This window comes from Lycorma delicatula, chromosome 7, assembly GCF_047948215.1.
Source record: "Lycorma delicatula isolate Av1 chromosome 7, ASM4794821v1, whole genome shotgun sequence".
Taxonomy (NCBI): Eukaryota; Metazoa; Arthropoda; class Insecta; order Hemiptera; family Fulgoridae; genus Lycorma; species Lycorma delicatula.
Window position 1 is genome coordinate 4,860,314 of NC_134461.1, and position 14,725 is coordinate 4,875,038.

General features: G+C 29.7%; 1 protein-coding gene across 4 annotated transcripts in view; it reads left to right on the forward strand.

Moving 5' to 3' along the window:
- LOC142327741 (rho guanine nucleotide exchange factor 17) overlaps positions 1 to 6,349 on the forward strand; it is a 247,187-nt gene extending 240,838 nt beyond the window's left edge. The window contains exons 18-19 of one of the 4 annotated variants that reach the window (XM_075371042.1): positions 811 to 981; positions 4,771 to 6,349. In XM_075371042.1, the coding sequence (XP_075227157.1) occupies positions 811 to 981; positions 4,771 to 5,009 (410 nt within the window). In that variant the 3' untranslated portion in view covers positions 5,010 to 6,349. Of the gene's footprint in view, positions 1 to 810; positions 982 to 1,419; positions 1,691 to 4,770 lie in introns of those variants that run through there. The other 3 variants (XM_075371043.1, XM_075371041.1, XM_075371045.1) reach the window with 3 other exon arrangements.
- The last annotated feature ends 8,376 nt before the right edge of the window (positions 6,350 to 14,725 follow it).

Sequence of the window (14,725 nt, forward strand, 5' to 3'; positions counted from 1 at the left end):
AGAAGTTGACCTAATCAAATACTATTTATAAACAAAAAGAAGATAAGCAGTATAATTAAAACAGTATATAATGTCATAATTAATGGAAAGCATAATTTAAAGAAATAAACTGCTGAATGTAATGGAACAAACCTACAATAATACAGTCATTAGTCATTTAAATACAGGCAATCGGCTCAGATAGTCATCTTTTCTACCCACCAAGCTAGAAAACCACTAGGTGGTACTCATCTCTATATAATTACCTTGTATCAACCATTTCGCTGTATTGCAAAACTACTGAATTGTGTATGGACTTGGTTATTAATTAGATAAACATTTCAGTCAAAACAGCTGTGTGTGTATGTGTGCATGCATGTGCGTGTGTGTTTATTTGTTTGTGAGTATCATTGGCCTAAGTTATGTGTAAAAAGCAATAGGACTATCAGAAAAACTTCTCTACAAAATAAAATAACAACTATCAAAATCTGTTTAATTATGGCACTTGGCAACAAGTAAGGTGTTTAGTCTCGACTAAAAATGGACTTGCTGTTAGCACACCTCTGAAATAAGTAATAAATGTACTTACCAGTGTTTTCCATGAATTTTTTAGTTTTGAGGAATTCTCATTTACCAACAAATGAAGTTTAATTTAAATCCCTGAATTATTTTTTGCATGATGGTATGTATGATACTTATGCTGACATTTGAAATCTACATAATATTCGTAAAATTATAAATTGATTTATTTTTAATTTTGTGAATCATTATTTTTTGTACTAACAAATAGAATTTATTAGAGAAATTTTTAACTTCACCATATTGTTTCAGGTTGTGACGATATAATTCGCCAGCATAAAGCAGCATGTTTGCGTATCACTTCATTGTTAGCGTGTAAAGATCTTTTGTGGATCGGAACAAGTGCCGGTGTAATACTTACAATGCCATTACCGCATGTACCTACCGCAGCATCAAAAATAACTTCTCCACTTAATGTCACCGGTAATATAACAAACTCAGTTTTTACTTTTAGTTAGTTTAATGCTCAAATCGCATGGTCATTTAATTATTTTACGAGTTATAAAGGAAATTACAATTTTTTACAAACTGATCTTAAAATATCTTGATAGCTGATTAGTAAACATTTAAATAGAAGACTAATAATAAATTTATATTTTTAAACAATTTTTGGGGAATTACTTGTTGAAAAAAAAATCCCTTCTTTTGGTCAACTAGGATAATCAGATCTTAATTAGCCATACCAGTTACACCACTCTTTAGCCCTTTGTACAGTATATTCATAAGTTTTTAGTGTGACACTCCAAATTTAATTTATTTCAAAATATTATGAAAATAGTTTTTTCATGTTAAAAAGTTTTGAAAGTTCAAATGTCATTCAAGAATTTTAAATATTTTTGTTTCATTTGTTATTTTTATTAGATTAATTAATGAGGAACTGAAGGTTGGCATTACTTGATCAGCACAGCCACAAATTTGACTTTTTGTGTACGGCCCTTGAATAGAAAAAGAGTTCTTCAATAGTTCAGTCGACATAAAAGATCTCCCATTTAAACTCAACAAGAAGTAGCCATCCTGCCGACAACTAGATGGAATCAGCATGATGCCTCAGAAGGAACAAGTACATGGTTGACCTGATTCCTTAGGAAGAAATAATAAAGGAAAAAGATGGGAAGATGTAGGGGCAATTGAGCCACAGATGGATTGTCCCTGATGGGTAGGATAGTTTACCTTGTCCTGAAACCTTTGTTTACATTATTAGCATTAACAAACTTTTCTGAATCAGATTAACTAAAATAGAATACAAACCATCTACTCACTAAAGCAATTAAATAGCTAGGAATGCTTGTAATTTGTTCCTCATTAACTTTTTTAATTGGAATCACAAAAATAAGAATTCATTGTCTGATCTAAAGAAATAGATTCATTCTAGTTTTTACTAATCCTTTCACTATTATTTGATACCTTGTTACAAATGATTCATACATAAATCTCACATTCAAGTGGGATTTATGTCACCATTATTCTTTGAAATTTTAATGTAAAACCAAAATAAATCCTTTGAAACCAAAAGGAAACTCAAAAACCAACATAAATAACAATGTATGTTGATTATCTTGCAATCGTAACAGCTGTGTTATAAGGTTATAAACTCTACGGATGCTTCTTTTGATATCAAAATATGTTATTTTTTTCACAAATATGTTATATTTTTCTATAAATATGTACACCTTGGGATGATAAGTGAAAATTCTTTTTAACTGAATGATCACTTAATAAAGATGATACTAATGTGTGGCTATACTGAACTAAGAATGTTAATGAAATATAAATGTATACAGTGTTTATCTTAAGTGTACCGCCACTGACATCTCACAAACTAGAACAACTTTAAATAGTAATTTCATTACAATTTACAAAAATAGTATTATTATTTTAGACAATATAATAAGAAAATTGGCAAATAATACTTTAATAGTTTAAAAATAGCAAATAGTATTTCCTTATAAAAAGAACTGATTTAATGTTCAGAAATAATTAAAAATATTGTACAATTAAAAGTTATAAAAATACATTCACAACCATCCACGAAAATGTAGACAAGATTCATTTTTTAAAAAGTGTGCTACATAATGTTCTTCTATATTGTCAATATATACAATTAGAAGTAGAATGTATCTCCTGTGTAGTGTGTGCCCTAAAATTTTATAAAAATTAGGGATTTCCATTTTTTAAAGAATGAAGTTGTATTGGAATAATGGGAGAAATTGAATAAGATTTCCTATAGGATATTTTTAATGCACTCAAAAATCGAGGGAAAGTTCCCAATTTAACCAAAAAGTATTTAATAAATAATCTGTGTATGCACATCAGTAGTGGTACAGATTATTAAAGACAAAAATAGTGTAACTGTATTAAAAAAAGGTTAACCGAATCAGTGCCTCTTGTAAAAGTTAATAACTGATTTTTTGTTTATTTAAATAACATGTTGTCATCTCCGTATTTGGAGTAACATATTTAATTTTTCATAGAGATAATAATGGATGTGTCCAATGCTTGGGAGTGTGGAATTACATATAGCAGAATCGAATAGAATATTTATTCAGTGTAAACTTAAATAAAAATTTGATTCTGACAATATCATAGATGATTATGATTTACACTTATTGTTTTACAACTAAATGTTAAACTCTATGTAAAACTGTTAACTAGAAAACAAGGTTTTAATAATTATTAACAACATATGACAATAGATAATTACATATCTTTCTAAAATAGATCTTTTTAAAACCCATGTCACCTCTGCACTAATAATTATTGTATATATAAAATAGACTCAACGTGATCCACTGAAGTACAGAATTGAATAAAATAAATTGATACTCACCTTATTTTTTCATACAGTTTCTACAATAGCACTTTCACGGCAATCAGCATCTTCAGTTGTAGATTTTCTCTTTTTTGTAAAATATTTAGTGTTAAATTACATATTAAATTCAAAATAAAAATTAAAGTATAATAAATTAAATTAAAAGATGGACCACTGAATGTGAAAATAGGAGAAGAAAAGATTATGGAGGTAGAAGAATTTTATTATTTGGGAAGTAGAATTACTAAAGATGGACAAAGCAGGAGCGATATAAAATGCTGAATAGCACAAGCTAAACGAGCCTTCAGTAAGAAATATAATTTGTTTACATCAAAAATTAATTTAAATGTCAGAAAAAGATTTTTGAAAGTATATGTTTAGAGTGTCGCTTTATATGGAAGTGAAACTTGGACGATCGGAGTATCTGAGAAGAAAAGATTAGAAGCTTTTGAAATGCGGTGCTATAGGAGAATGTTAAAAATCAGACGGGTGGATAAAGTGACAAATGAAGAGGTATTGCAACAAATAGATGAAGAAAGAAGCATTTGGAAAAATATAGTTAAAAGAAGAGACAGACTTATAGGCCACATACTAAGGCATCCTGGAATAGTCGCTTTAATATTGGAAGGACAGGTAGAAGGGAAAAATTGTGTAGACAGGCCACGTTTGGAATATGTAAAACAAATTGTTAGGGATGTAGGATGTAGAGGGTATACTGAAATGAAACGACTAGCACTAGATAGGGAATCTTGGAGAGCTGCATCAAACCAGTCAAATGACTGAAGACAAAAAAAAAAATAAAAAATAAATTAAAATAAAAAAATGTATTAAAGGAAGTACAAAAATGTTAAAATTATTATAATTAAAAATTACATATAAAAATATGACGTCAAGTATTATAAAATTATATATAATATACTACATGTGTTTGGCCAGCCAATACTATAGTAATCAATAATTTTAAGAATTTAATAAATTTTTAATTTTATTTTTTAATTTTTTTATATAGTTTAATTTATTATACTTAAATTTTTAATTTGAGTTTAAAAAAATGAAGAAAAATCTACAACTGAAGATGTAGGTTGCCACAAAAGCGCTATTGTAGAGATTGTATGAAAAAATAAGGTGAGTGTCATTTTATTCTAATTTATTCTGTACTTGGGTGGATCAAGTTGAATCTATTTTATATACACAATTACATATCTGTGTAACTTGAGCTAAGTTTAACTCGCTAAAAATATGCATTTGAATGCTGATATTTCTAGCCTTTTACTTGACGGGTTCATTTAATGGGGCATTGCCCCATAGTCAGCCTAAGGTAGAAAACCACTACTGAGTTGTAATTGGAGTAATACTGTATAAATAGATTTTTCTCTTTTTTTATGGTTGCTTTTTTTTGGCAGGCGTTCCACACGGGCATACAGGTCATGTCAGATTTTTAACAGCGGTGGAATCACCAGATTGTGCAGATTCATCTAGTTCATCCTTATCAGGACAAGTAAATAATGATGGTAACAATAATAATAATAGATTATTGGTTATTTCTGGTGGTGATGGGTATGAAGATTTCCGATCTGCAAGTATGTCAGAAGTCGCAGGAAGAGAAGATTCTACTAATCATTTATTATTATGGAGCGTGTGATAAATATAGTTTATTATATAAATAAATAATTTTAAATACAATAAATGTACAGATCTTACATGGATAATAAAACATTTTTCCAGGTGAATTATGTTACAAAAAATTATCAAATGGTGCAAACAATATTGTACAGAGAAAAAAATACCATCGTTTTTAAATCAGCTGATCTTAGGTTCTGGAAAAGTTTTGACATGTTTTCACCTATAATTTTATTCGGTTCATCTTTTTTGTAAGAAATGTATATTGTATAAAAATGCAAGTCCAAGGTTCTATTGAAAAATGAACAATGTTAACTGTATTAACACTGAAATTGAGAGAAAATATGAGTATATTAAACAATTCTCAAGATTTGACTACAATTCTTTGTTAAGTTAAAACCATGTTCACAAACATAATCGTGTATGATTTTCAAGTTCTTTGCAAATGAAAATTAGAAACTAATACAAAAGCAATACAGTTAAGCTTAACGTTTTACAAACTTAAAAAAATGTATGAGCTAAGCTGGAAGATTACATATTAACTTAAATAGCCAAAAATGAAAATTAAAAACTTAAAATACCTTTTATGTTTTGTGGTAATTTTATTAATATTGCTTTTTGTATAATTTTCCCACAGGGAAATTATTGTAATAAAGACATTAACACTTGGTTGTGAGATCAGCTCATTTATTCATTTTAGTGTTTTGGAAAGATTGGTTGTTATGTATTCAATTTTATCACTTGTGTACAACATGACTGAATTGCTCATTCTTTTTTTGTACCCAATTATAGAAATAGAAAGTTAAAATTTGTATAAGGAACACTAAAATAAATGTAAAACTATTTGTAATATTATTATGGATTTGCAATACACACACAAATATATATATATATATGTATATCATAGTATAGATAGGGTATATTATGTGATAAATATACGCATACAAAAATCATACCTTAGCTGCTTTTTATATAAATGTTTTTCAAAGCATTATTAGATACTAGCTTTTTAAACTTCCCTCATTATGAAACATGAGAATGTGTTGAAAATAGATAAATAAAAATGTATTTGTAATATTTCAAAAATATTATTTATTTATTTATTATACAAGTGTATGTGTAATGATGTAATATGATACTATTTTTTTATATAATTGTCATAATAAAATATTACTGTTATTATTAAGTAGTATTAAATATTTTAGTGAACTATAATGAATGATTATTGTGTATTGTTAATATAATTAAGTATATATAAACAGTTTTGTTTTAAAAACTGAATATTGTAATACTGTAATTATTAATAAAATAATAGAGTAATTAATTATTGTAATTTTATTTATTTAAATAAATGATATCTGATATTATAACAGTTGTTCATTTATCCAATAAAGACATCTGCGTTATCTTCTTGACATCTTGAACACCATTCACGCCAAAAAGATTGTATCCCAATTTAGTAATAAGTTGAAATTTGGCAGCTGCATTATCTTGATGAAAATGGACAATTATGTGTAAATTTAAAAATACGTCAGATTTTATACATTTGTGGAAATGTTCTTTTGAATTTCTTTCAAATTCATTTGTTAGTGATAATTGCAGGACGACCATTCTTGTTATTGTGTCAATCTTGAAATCATTGGAAAACACTTTTAATTCAGGGCTACACACAAAAGTAGATAATTTGAATTAACATGTAATGAAATCTAAACTTATGTTTATTTTCATAACGGTTTAATTATCAAAAGTCTAAAACTATTCAATATTCATTTTAATTAGAAGTTATTTTTACGCCTGAATGTAGCGATCATTTATAAATAAGCATTTAAGAATTCAACTGGATGTAACTCATTCCAACATCTCCATGGAGATCGCTTCAGTTTCTTTATAAATCCTAGCCTTCAGCACATATAGCTACCAGCTATGTATATCTATCCTGCTGAAATCAACAGTTCCATTTACCAGATAATTATTTAGTTCATCTTTCAGAAATATTTATATTTTGTTACTCTACTATTCCAAAGTTACAGTGAGTGCTCGGCGGTTACCATTTTCAAAACAGTACACACTATAACTTCTTTTAGTTATACTACTCACCATTGCCATTTTTTTTACGCGCAAAGATCACATGTTAAAAGGCAAGGATTTTCTGCAATCCATTGTAAAAGTTCACTAACATAATTGAAATGAAAGTGTGATTCAGGAAAATCTTTGTTTTCTTCAAATTTTACTAAAAACTATTCAGCAAAAATAACTCCAATTACATTTGCTGTCAATTTTAAGAAGAATTTCAACTTCAAGATCATCAGAAGCTTCAAATCTACAGTCAGTATTTTGTCCAAAATGCAATGACAAGTAAGTATATATGAATAAATAAATCTTTTAGTGAGATCTGTTCATAATAATGTATTACACAGCTCATGTCAGGAATGGATAGATCTGCTAATCCATAGATAAAAAATGAACTATTTCAATAACTGTCTGAATGGATCAAGGGAAACCGTGATAAAACCTTAATCAGAGAAGCATCTCAAAATTCACAGTTAATTATATAATAAAAAATAGATGCGAATAAATTTGCATGAAATAATATTAGGTAAATACATGAAGATACTAAATATGTAAAATAACTACAAAATTAATCACAATTCAGAAGGCATTAACAAAATATATTTGAGCAGATGTTGAACCGAATGGAAAAAAATTCATTTTTAATTTTTTAATTTATTTTTAAGTAAATTGTTGGAAAGATGTGTTAAATAGTTTGGTAAGTTATTAAAAATGACAATAGAATAATAATAAAAACTTTCTTTATCTCCAAACTCATAAAATCTGCATTACAAAAGTTGTATAATCTATTTAGTATTGATTCTGATGGTAAATCGTCAACTCCCATAACCTTATTTCTGTTAAAATTCTGATCTGAAAAGGTATTTCCTTTGACATCATCATCAATTTTGTTTTCTTCTCCCAAAACTTAAACTGATGAGTCTTTACCTGTACATAGTTCCTACTCATATTTCTACAGTCTTATATCTCTTTCTTCTTTGCCCAACAACAGCTGTCTACCCACATCTCAATTGGTAATATGTTTTGGCTTAATTTCCCAAAGTATTCTTTTATTTTCTATATGCTACATCTAATTTTCCTGTATTTTGCAACACCCTCTGTTTCACTCAGATTTCCTTTAGTATTTTGCACATTCTATTAATTTTATTTCTTAGTTATCTAAACAGTTTAATATCTACGTGTTTCTTCAATAAAATAATACCAAAGGTTGTTCTGTCTTACAACTCTTTTACCAAATTTATGGCATCACTTATGAAACAATTTCTATAATATGTGTATGATAAAACCACTACCACAACTAAAGAACACACACAGCAAGTCATACCAAGAGCTGAACTCATACTGAAGAAAATTTCATCATATTGAATTGTTCATTACTTGATTTACTGACATGGCTTGACATGAAAGGACATCATTCGACTGTTATGTATTAAATATAGGTATACAGCATGCATCACAATATAAATCAGTTGTAAATAAGCAAACATACAGACATACTAACTTATTTGTATTATTTGTTCCACAAATAATAGAACAAATAAATTTTAAGCGGTTGTAACTTAACAACATTACATGATGGGTTGTTTCGGACTACTTATTCAGATTCAGCATATAAAATACTATATAGAACATCTACTCCCTTTTCAGTTCTAAATTTTATGTTGACCAGTGTCATTAATTGTCCTGCAATTTCTTGACCAAAAATCTTGCTTAACTTTTCATCTTACCTCCGATTCATACTATCTTGATATTTCAAATTGTCTAACCACTGCAAACATTCTTCAGTGAAATGTCTTTTACAACTATTAGATTTTTTAGGTGTTTTTTTGGCAGAAAATGCCAACATTTTAAGATTGGTGCTTTTCTGCCAAAATGAATGTTTTATATTACACAAGCGCTTACTCAGATGAAAATATGCTAATTACAAAGTATTGTTTAAAATAAAAAAAAAGAAGCGGTTGTATTTATGAGAAATGGACAGTGTTACGTACAAAGTATAATTATTAACAAAAAAAATTTAAGAACTTGATAGGACGATAATGTTGCTGTTATAAAATCTTGAGGGTTGATTTAAAGCATGGGGGCTTCATCCTAGGATAAATTTTTTATTCAAAATAGTTTGAAATTATCTAATAAAAGCTCTAAGATAAGGGACTCATGAAATATAGTCAAGATTATCAGACTAATACTAGTATTTAAATCGGATACTCATTAGATCACATAACTTTCATTAGATGAAGTAAGAGGAATTTCTCCAAATAATTTACATTCTATGTGGGTGAAGCAATATATAAAGGGTGCTAGGAAAGTTTTGCAATACAATGGAATGGATCATAACAGGCAGTTACAAGTTAACCCATGTTTAGATAGATCCCAGCCTACACTGTAGCCACTCTAGTCATTTGATTTTTAGTCGTGTAACTGAAAAAAAGCAGTGATGTTGTGGTCGAAAACTGAATGCCAAGGAATTTTAAGCTACAATTTTCCATGTAGGTTAAGTGTTGATCAGTGTTTAGAGGAAATAACTCCTGTGCTTGGAGAGAATTTTCCTCATCAATATTTAGGTAGTACCAAGAGTTTGAAAGAAGATATATTGGCCTTGAGGATGCTCCAAGGTCAGGTTGACGATAATTGTCTGTGAAACGTTGCTATAGTAAAAAAAATGTCTGAGACAGACAGGCACGTGACCTACCACCAAATAGGGGTGTCCTTGGGCATTAATGCAACAGCAGTTCATGTTATTCTGAGAAATCATCTTCAAGATAAAGTTTTAGTTTAAATTTTAGAAATCTTTGTACTGTTTGGGTGCTGAATAACTTGACTGACAATCTGATGACATGTTGTGTTTCATTGTGCTGTGAAATGCTGAAAAAGTCTGAAAATAGGAAATCTCCCTAAATTAATAATATTGTGATTGGTGATGAGATTTGGCCATACTATTATGATGTCACGACCAAGGGTCAGAAAAAAGTGTGGGTGTTTGAAGAAGAGGTGACCCCCAGTGTCTGTTCAAAAATTCAGATCAGTGAAGAAGAGAATAGTCCCTGTATTTTTTAAAGTGAGTGTGCTGGAAACTCGGAAGGTATTTACAGGGAAGTGATATGCTAATGAATGCCTGCCTAAACTTGTCGAAGCTCTCAAGAAGCAGCATCCAAACTCAAGGGTGTAACACTTCAGCACACCGCTCCAAAGTTTGCTCCAGGTATTTGGCCAGCACTGGAATAAATCTATGAGAACACTCTCCTACAGTCCTGACCTCATTCCATTCATTTCACACTTTACTCTCAGGTGAAGAACAAACAGAAAATGGTATATTTTTTGAACAATGATGAACTCCTTAGGTCTTGGGATGATGAGTGCGCTCAGATATTTGTCAATGGCAGAGCTTCTTTGAATACTGGTTTCGAAGGATGTAGAAGTTTATAATGTGTTGTGGAAATTATTTTGAAAAATTATAAAAAATAAAGTCACACTGTAAAACTTTACTAGTACCATTTGAACAATTAAAACTTTTTTAATGTCTGCAAAAATTATAAAATAAGCTTTTAATTTGCAGTCTTTATTATTCATACTAAACAAGCATTATTATCAGGGTAACATGGCAAAGGTAATCTTATAAACCTTGTTTGTACATCGATGTACTAGAGTATATTCTGTAAAACTTTTATAAAATGCTATTACAATTATTAGTAACAATAAAATCACATGCTACAAAACTCATTATCATCCATCAGTAGCCTCCTTTTACTAATTATTGTAAAAGTAAAGAAAATAATTATCAACAAAATTATTACTTTGAAAGTGTCAGTTGCTAAATATTTGAGTACTATAGATATTAAAATCCATGTTAACAATACAAAGGTTCTGGTTTTTCTAATTAGCAGCATTATTTAAAAATTAACAGTGTAATACTGCTTTTTATAAAAGTGTATTTTTTTAACTTAATTTTAAATATATTGGCCACAAAAGTTTTTAGATGTTTTGACCATAAATGTAATATTTTAAAATTATCATTTAGGCACAAGAGCTTTTCTTATAGGTGCAAGTGTTCTGAGTAAAGTGAAAATACAAGGGTAAGTCAATTATTATCCGCAATGTGGTTATAAATTTTATTGCAATACAAATAGGAAACTTACATCCCCCCCTTAGTCACCTTCCATTTCAACACACTTGGTCCATCGTTGCACAATTTTCCTAATAAAAGAAGATTATCTGATAAAAGAAGGGGATCGTTGCCCTCATAAGAGAAGGTTTTCGGTTGAGCTGCAAGCCAGGAATGCACTGCTTCTTTCACCTTTTCATCTGAGGTAAATCGATGGCCCCTTAATACCTTTTTGAGTGGACCAAACAAGTGGTAGTCAGAAGGGGCAAGATCAGGACTATACAGAGGATAAGCCGGTACTTCAAAGTTGAGTTTCTGGAGTATTGCAGCAGTATGTGGACGGGCATTGTCATGCAACAACACAACACTTTTCGACAGCAGTTCTCGACATTAGCTTCGAATTGAGGTTTTAGCCTGGCAGTAAGCATTTCACTGTAATGCACACTGTTTGTTGTCGTGCCCCTTTCCACATAATGTTCCAGTTCTGGGCCTTGTGAGTCCCAAAAAACCATATGCATCAGTTTTCCTGCGGATAGTTGGGTCTTGAACTTTTTTTGCAGGACGAATTTGGATGTTTACATTCCATACTCTGCCATTTACTCTCCGCCTCATAATGATGGATCCATGTTTCATCACTGGTGAAGATTCTGTCTAAGAGGATGTCCTGTTTGTTACCACAGCAATCCAAATGTTTTTGGCAGATATCCAAGCGCGTTTGTTTATGCGACTGTGTGAGTTGTTTTGGGACCCATCTTGGACAGACTTTATGAAACCCAAGTCTGTTGTAGATGATTTCATAGGCAGAACCGTGACTGATTTGCAGACGATGTGCCACTTCATCAATAGTAACTAGTCTGTCTAAGAGAGCCATGTCACGTGCACGCTCAATTCAATTTTTTCCTCATTTGTGGTAGTAAATGGTCGTCTGATTACTTTGTTGTGCGTAACACTTGTGCAACCATTTTTGAATTTTTCAATCCATTTGTAGACACTCTGTTGTGACAACACACTGTCCTGTACTATACCGAAAGTCTTCAATGAATTTTGGCCCCTGATACATCTTCTGACCACAAAAAACAGATCACTGAACGTTGCTCTTCTTTGGTGCAAACAGAAAGCGCAGCAGCCATGGTTAACGGCAAGGCAGCGATAATGGAACTAACCTTGCAGCATCAAACCTGCACAGACATAACAGTAATTAAACCATGGATGCGTCATCTACACAACACGATAGTACTACCAACATAAACAAAAATATAACTAAATTGCGGATAATAATTGACTTACCCTCGTAGTTTGGTTGCTTGGTTGGACCATAGTAAATATTAATATTTTGAAAAAATTAATAAAATTTTAATTAAATTTATCTACTTCATTAAGTAATCATCATATATGTACAGTCCAAACAATGTAAAAAAAAGAAAGACAAAAATGATTGCATAATGATTTACTATCGTAAACTTTTAAATGAAACTTGTACTCTGATCGATACATAAATATTATGTAGATGATGTCAGGAGTGAATACTCTACAGATAAAAAAAGGAATTGCTCCAGCATTTGTCTGCATGGATCAATGAAAATCATAATAAAACTTTGATCAGAGCAGCATTATAAAATACAAAATAAAGTTTTTAAATAGCTCAGTAATTTGTCAAAATGGCAACAGAAGTCTTAAAAGACCTTTTCTCATATTGTATTGAGTTACACGAAAACAGTGTTTTAAATTGGTATGATAGAAGTGGAAATTTAAGAATAAATTATTCTTAAATTAAGACATAAATTAATAAATAATAAAAAACTAATAAATTAATCAATTAAATCAATTTTTTCTGTTATTAAATAATAATAGAAAATTTTTAAATTCTATTATTAAATATTTATTGATTTTTTTAAAAATAAATTATTATTTTTAGCAGACTGCACATTCATAAATACAAACACAAAGATAAGTTAACATATTTAATTTTCTAAATATTACTCTACATGATTCATATTTTATCAAACAATGATCTGACAACCAATCCACTTTTGAACACTGAAAACTCATTCTGGTTTTTTAAGGAAGCCCCAAGAAATGATGTTATTCTTCAGACAGGAATATTTATAAACATAATAAATATTTAACAATGATGATAAGCTTAGCATTTTATTAAGGTACTTCAAAGCAAAAAAGTATGATTAGATTTTATTGCAAGCAAAATCAATTTGATTATTCTAAGAGAGTTTGCCATCTAATAAAACAAACAAATGTTTTTCAATGGCAATAGAAATTCTACCATTATCATTAATGAAAATAATATTCATGAAATCAGCAATGTTTGTTAGTTGATAAGCACAATGCAAGTTGCTTATAAAGACAAGCATTTGTTATAACGACAAAAGACCAGCCTCAAACAATAATAAATTATGTATGGCATCTTGTAAATCATAATTTGAGACCAGCTATCATATATCGGCCGTTGGTACTATGCTGGTAAGCATATAAAAAGCAATTATTTAAATGAGTTTAAGACAATTTTCATTATTTTATTAAACCATACCAAAATAAGGGAATAAAGAAATTTTTTTCCCTCAAAGCATTTAATATAATTTTAACTACAGTTTTATTGAGCCCTTTACATGTTATTAACATGCAATAAAATTAGTTTATTATTTTTCAACAGTTACCTTGTAAGTAAAACAAAAAATATTTTTTATAAAGTTTACAACAAATTTAAAAAAAGTATTTCCATCTCATAAAATGTATCAATTTTGTGGTGATGATTTTTATAAGTTTTCTTTGAATAATTTTCACAAATTGTGCCTTTCATCTGGTCTCAGCCTTTTATCCAGAGGTCCTGGGTTTGAATCCCGGTCAGGCATGGCTTTTTCACACACGCTACAAATTATTCATCTCATCCTCTGAAGCAATACCTAATGGTAATCCCGGAGGTTAAACAAAAAACACAAGTACTAGCAAACAGTAATGTAATATTTTTTTCAATAGCATATATTTGTTAGATTCAAGCAATTCAACCGGTATTAAATAAAATGCAATAACCAAATTATGGCTGGAATGATGTTCTATAATTATAGAACAAGTAATGTACTTAATACGATTTAAAATTCAAATTACAAGACAGTAGCATCCTTTTTTTTCTTTTTTTTAACCTCTGGGACCACCGTTTGGTATTGCTTCAGAGGATGAAATGAATGATTTGTAGCGTGTGTGAAAATGCCATGTCTGATCGGGACTCGAACCCAGGACCTCCGGAAAGGCTAAGACGCTGCTACTCAAGAAAGTAAGACGCTACACAAATTACCATCCTGCACTTTGAGAACTGAACTTCCCGCCAGTTGACTGATTATTATCGTTGTTTTAGACAACGAAAAAATAAATAGCTGATTGAAGAAAAAATAACACCAAAGTCATTTTAGTTAACTGACGGTATTGTAATTTTTCTTCTGTGACAGAATTATTAAATTTAATAAAAAGAAGTATTTTTCTGTTTCTTATTCCACTGCTAAATCGAGGAAATTCAGTTAACTTCAAGGAATTTTGACAGTTCTGTCAGCTGTGCTTAC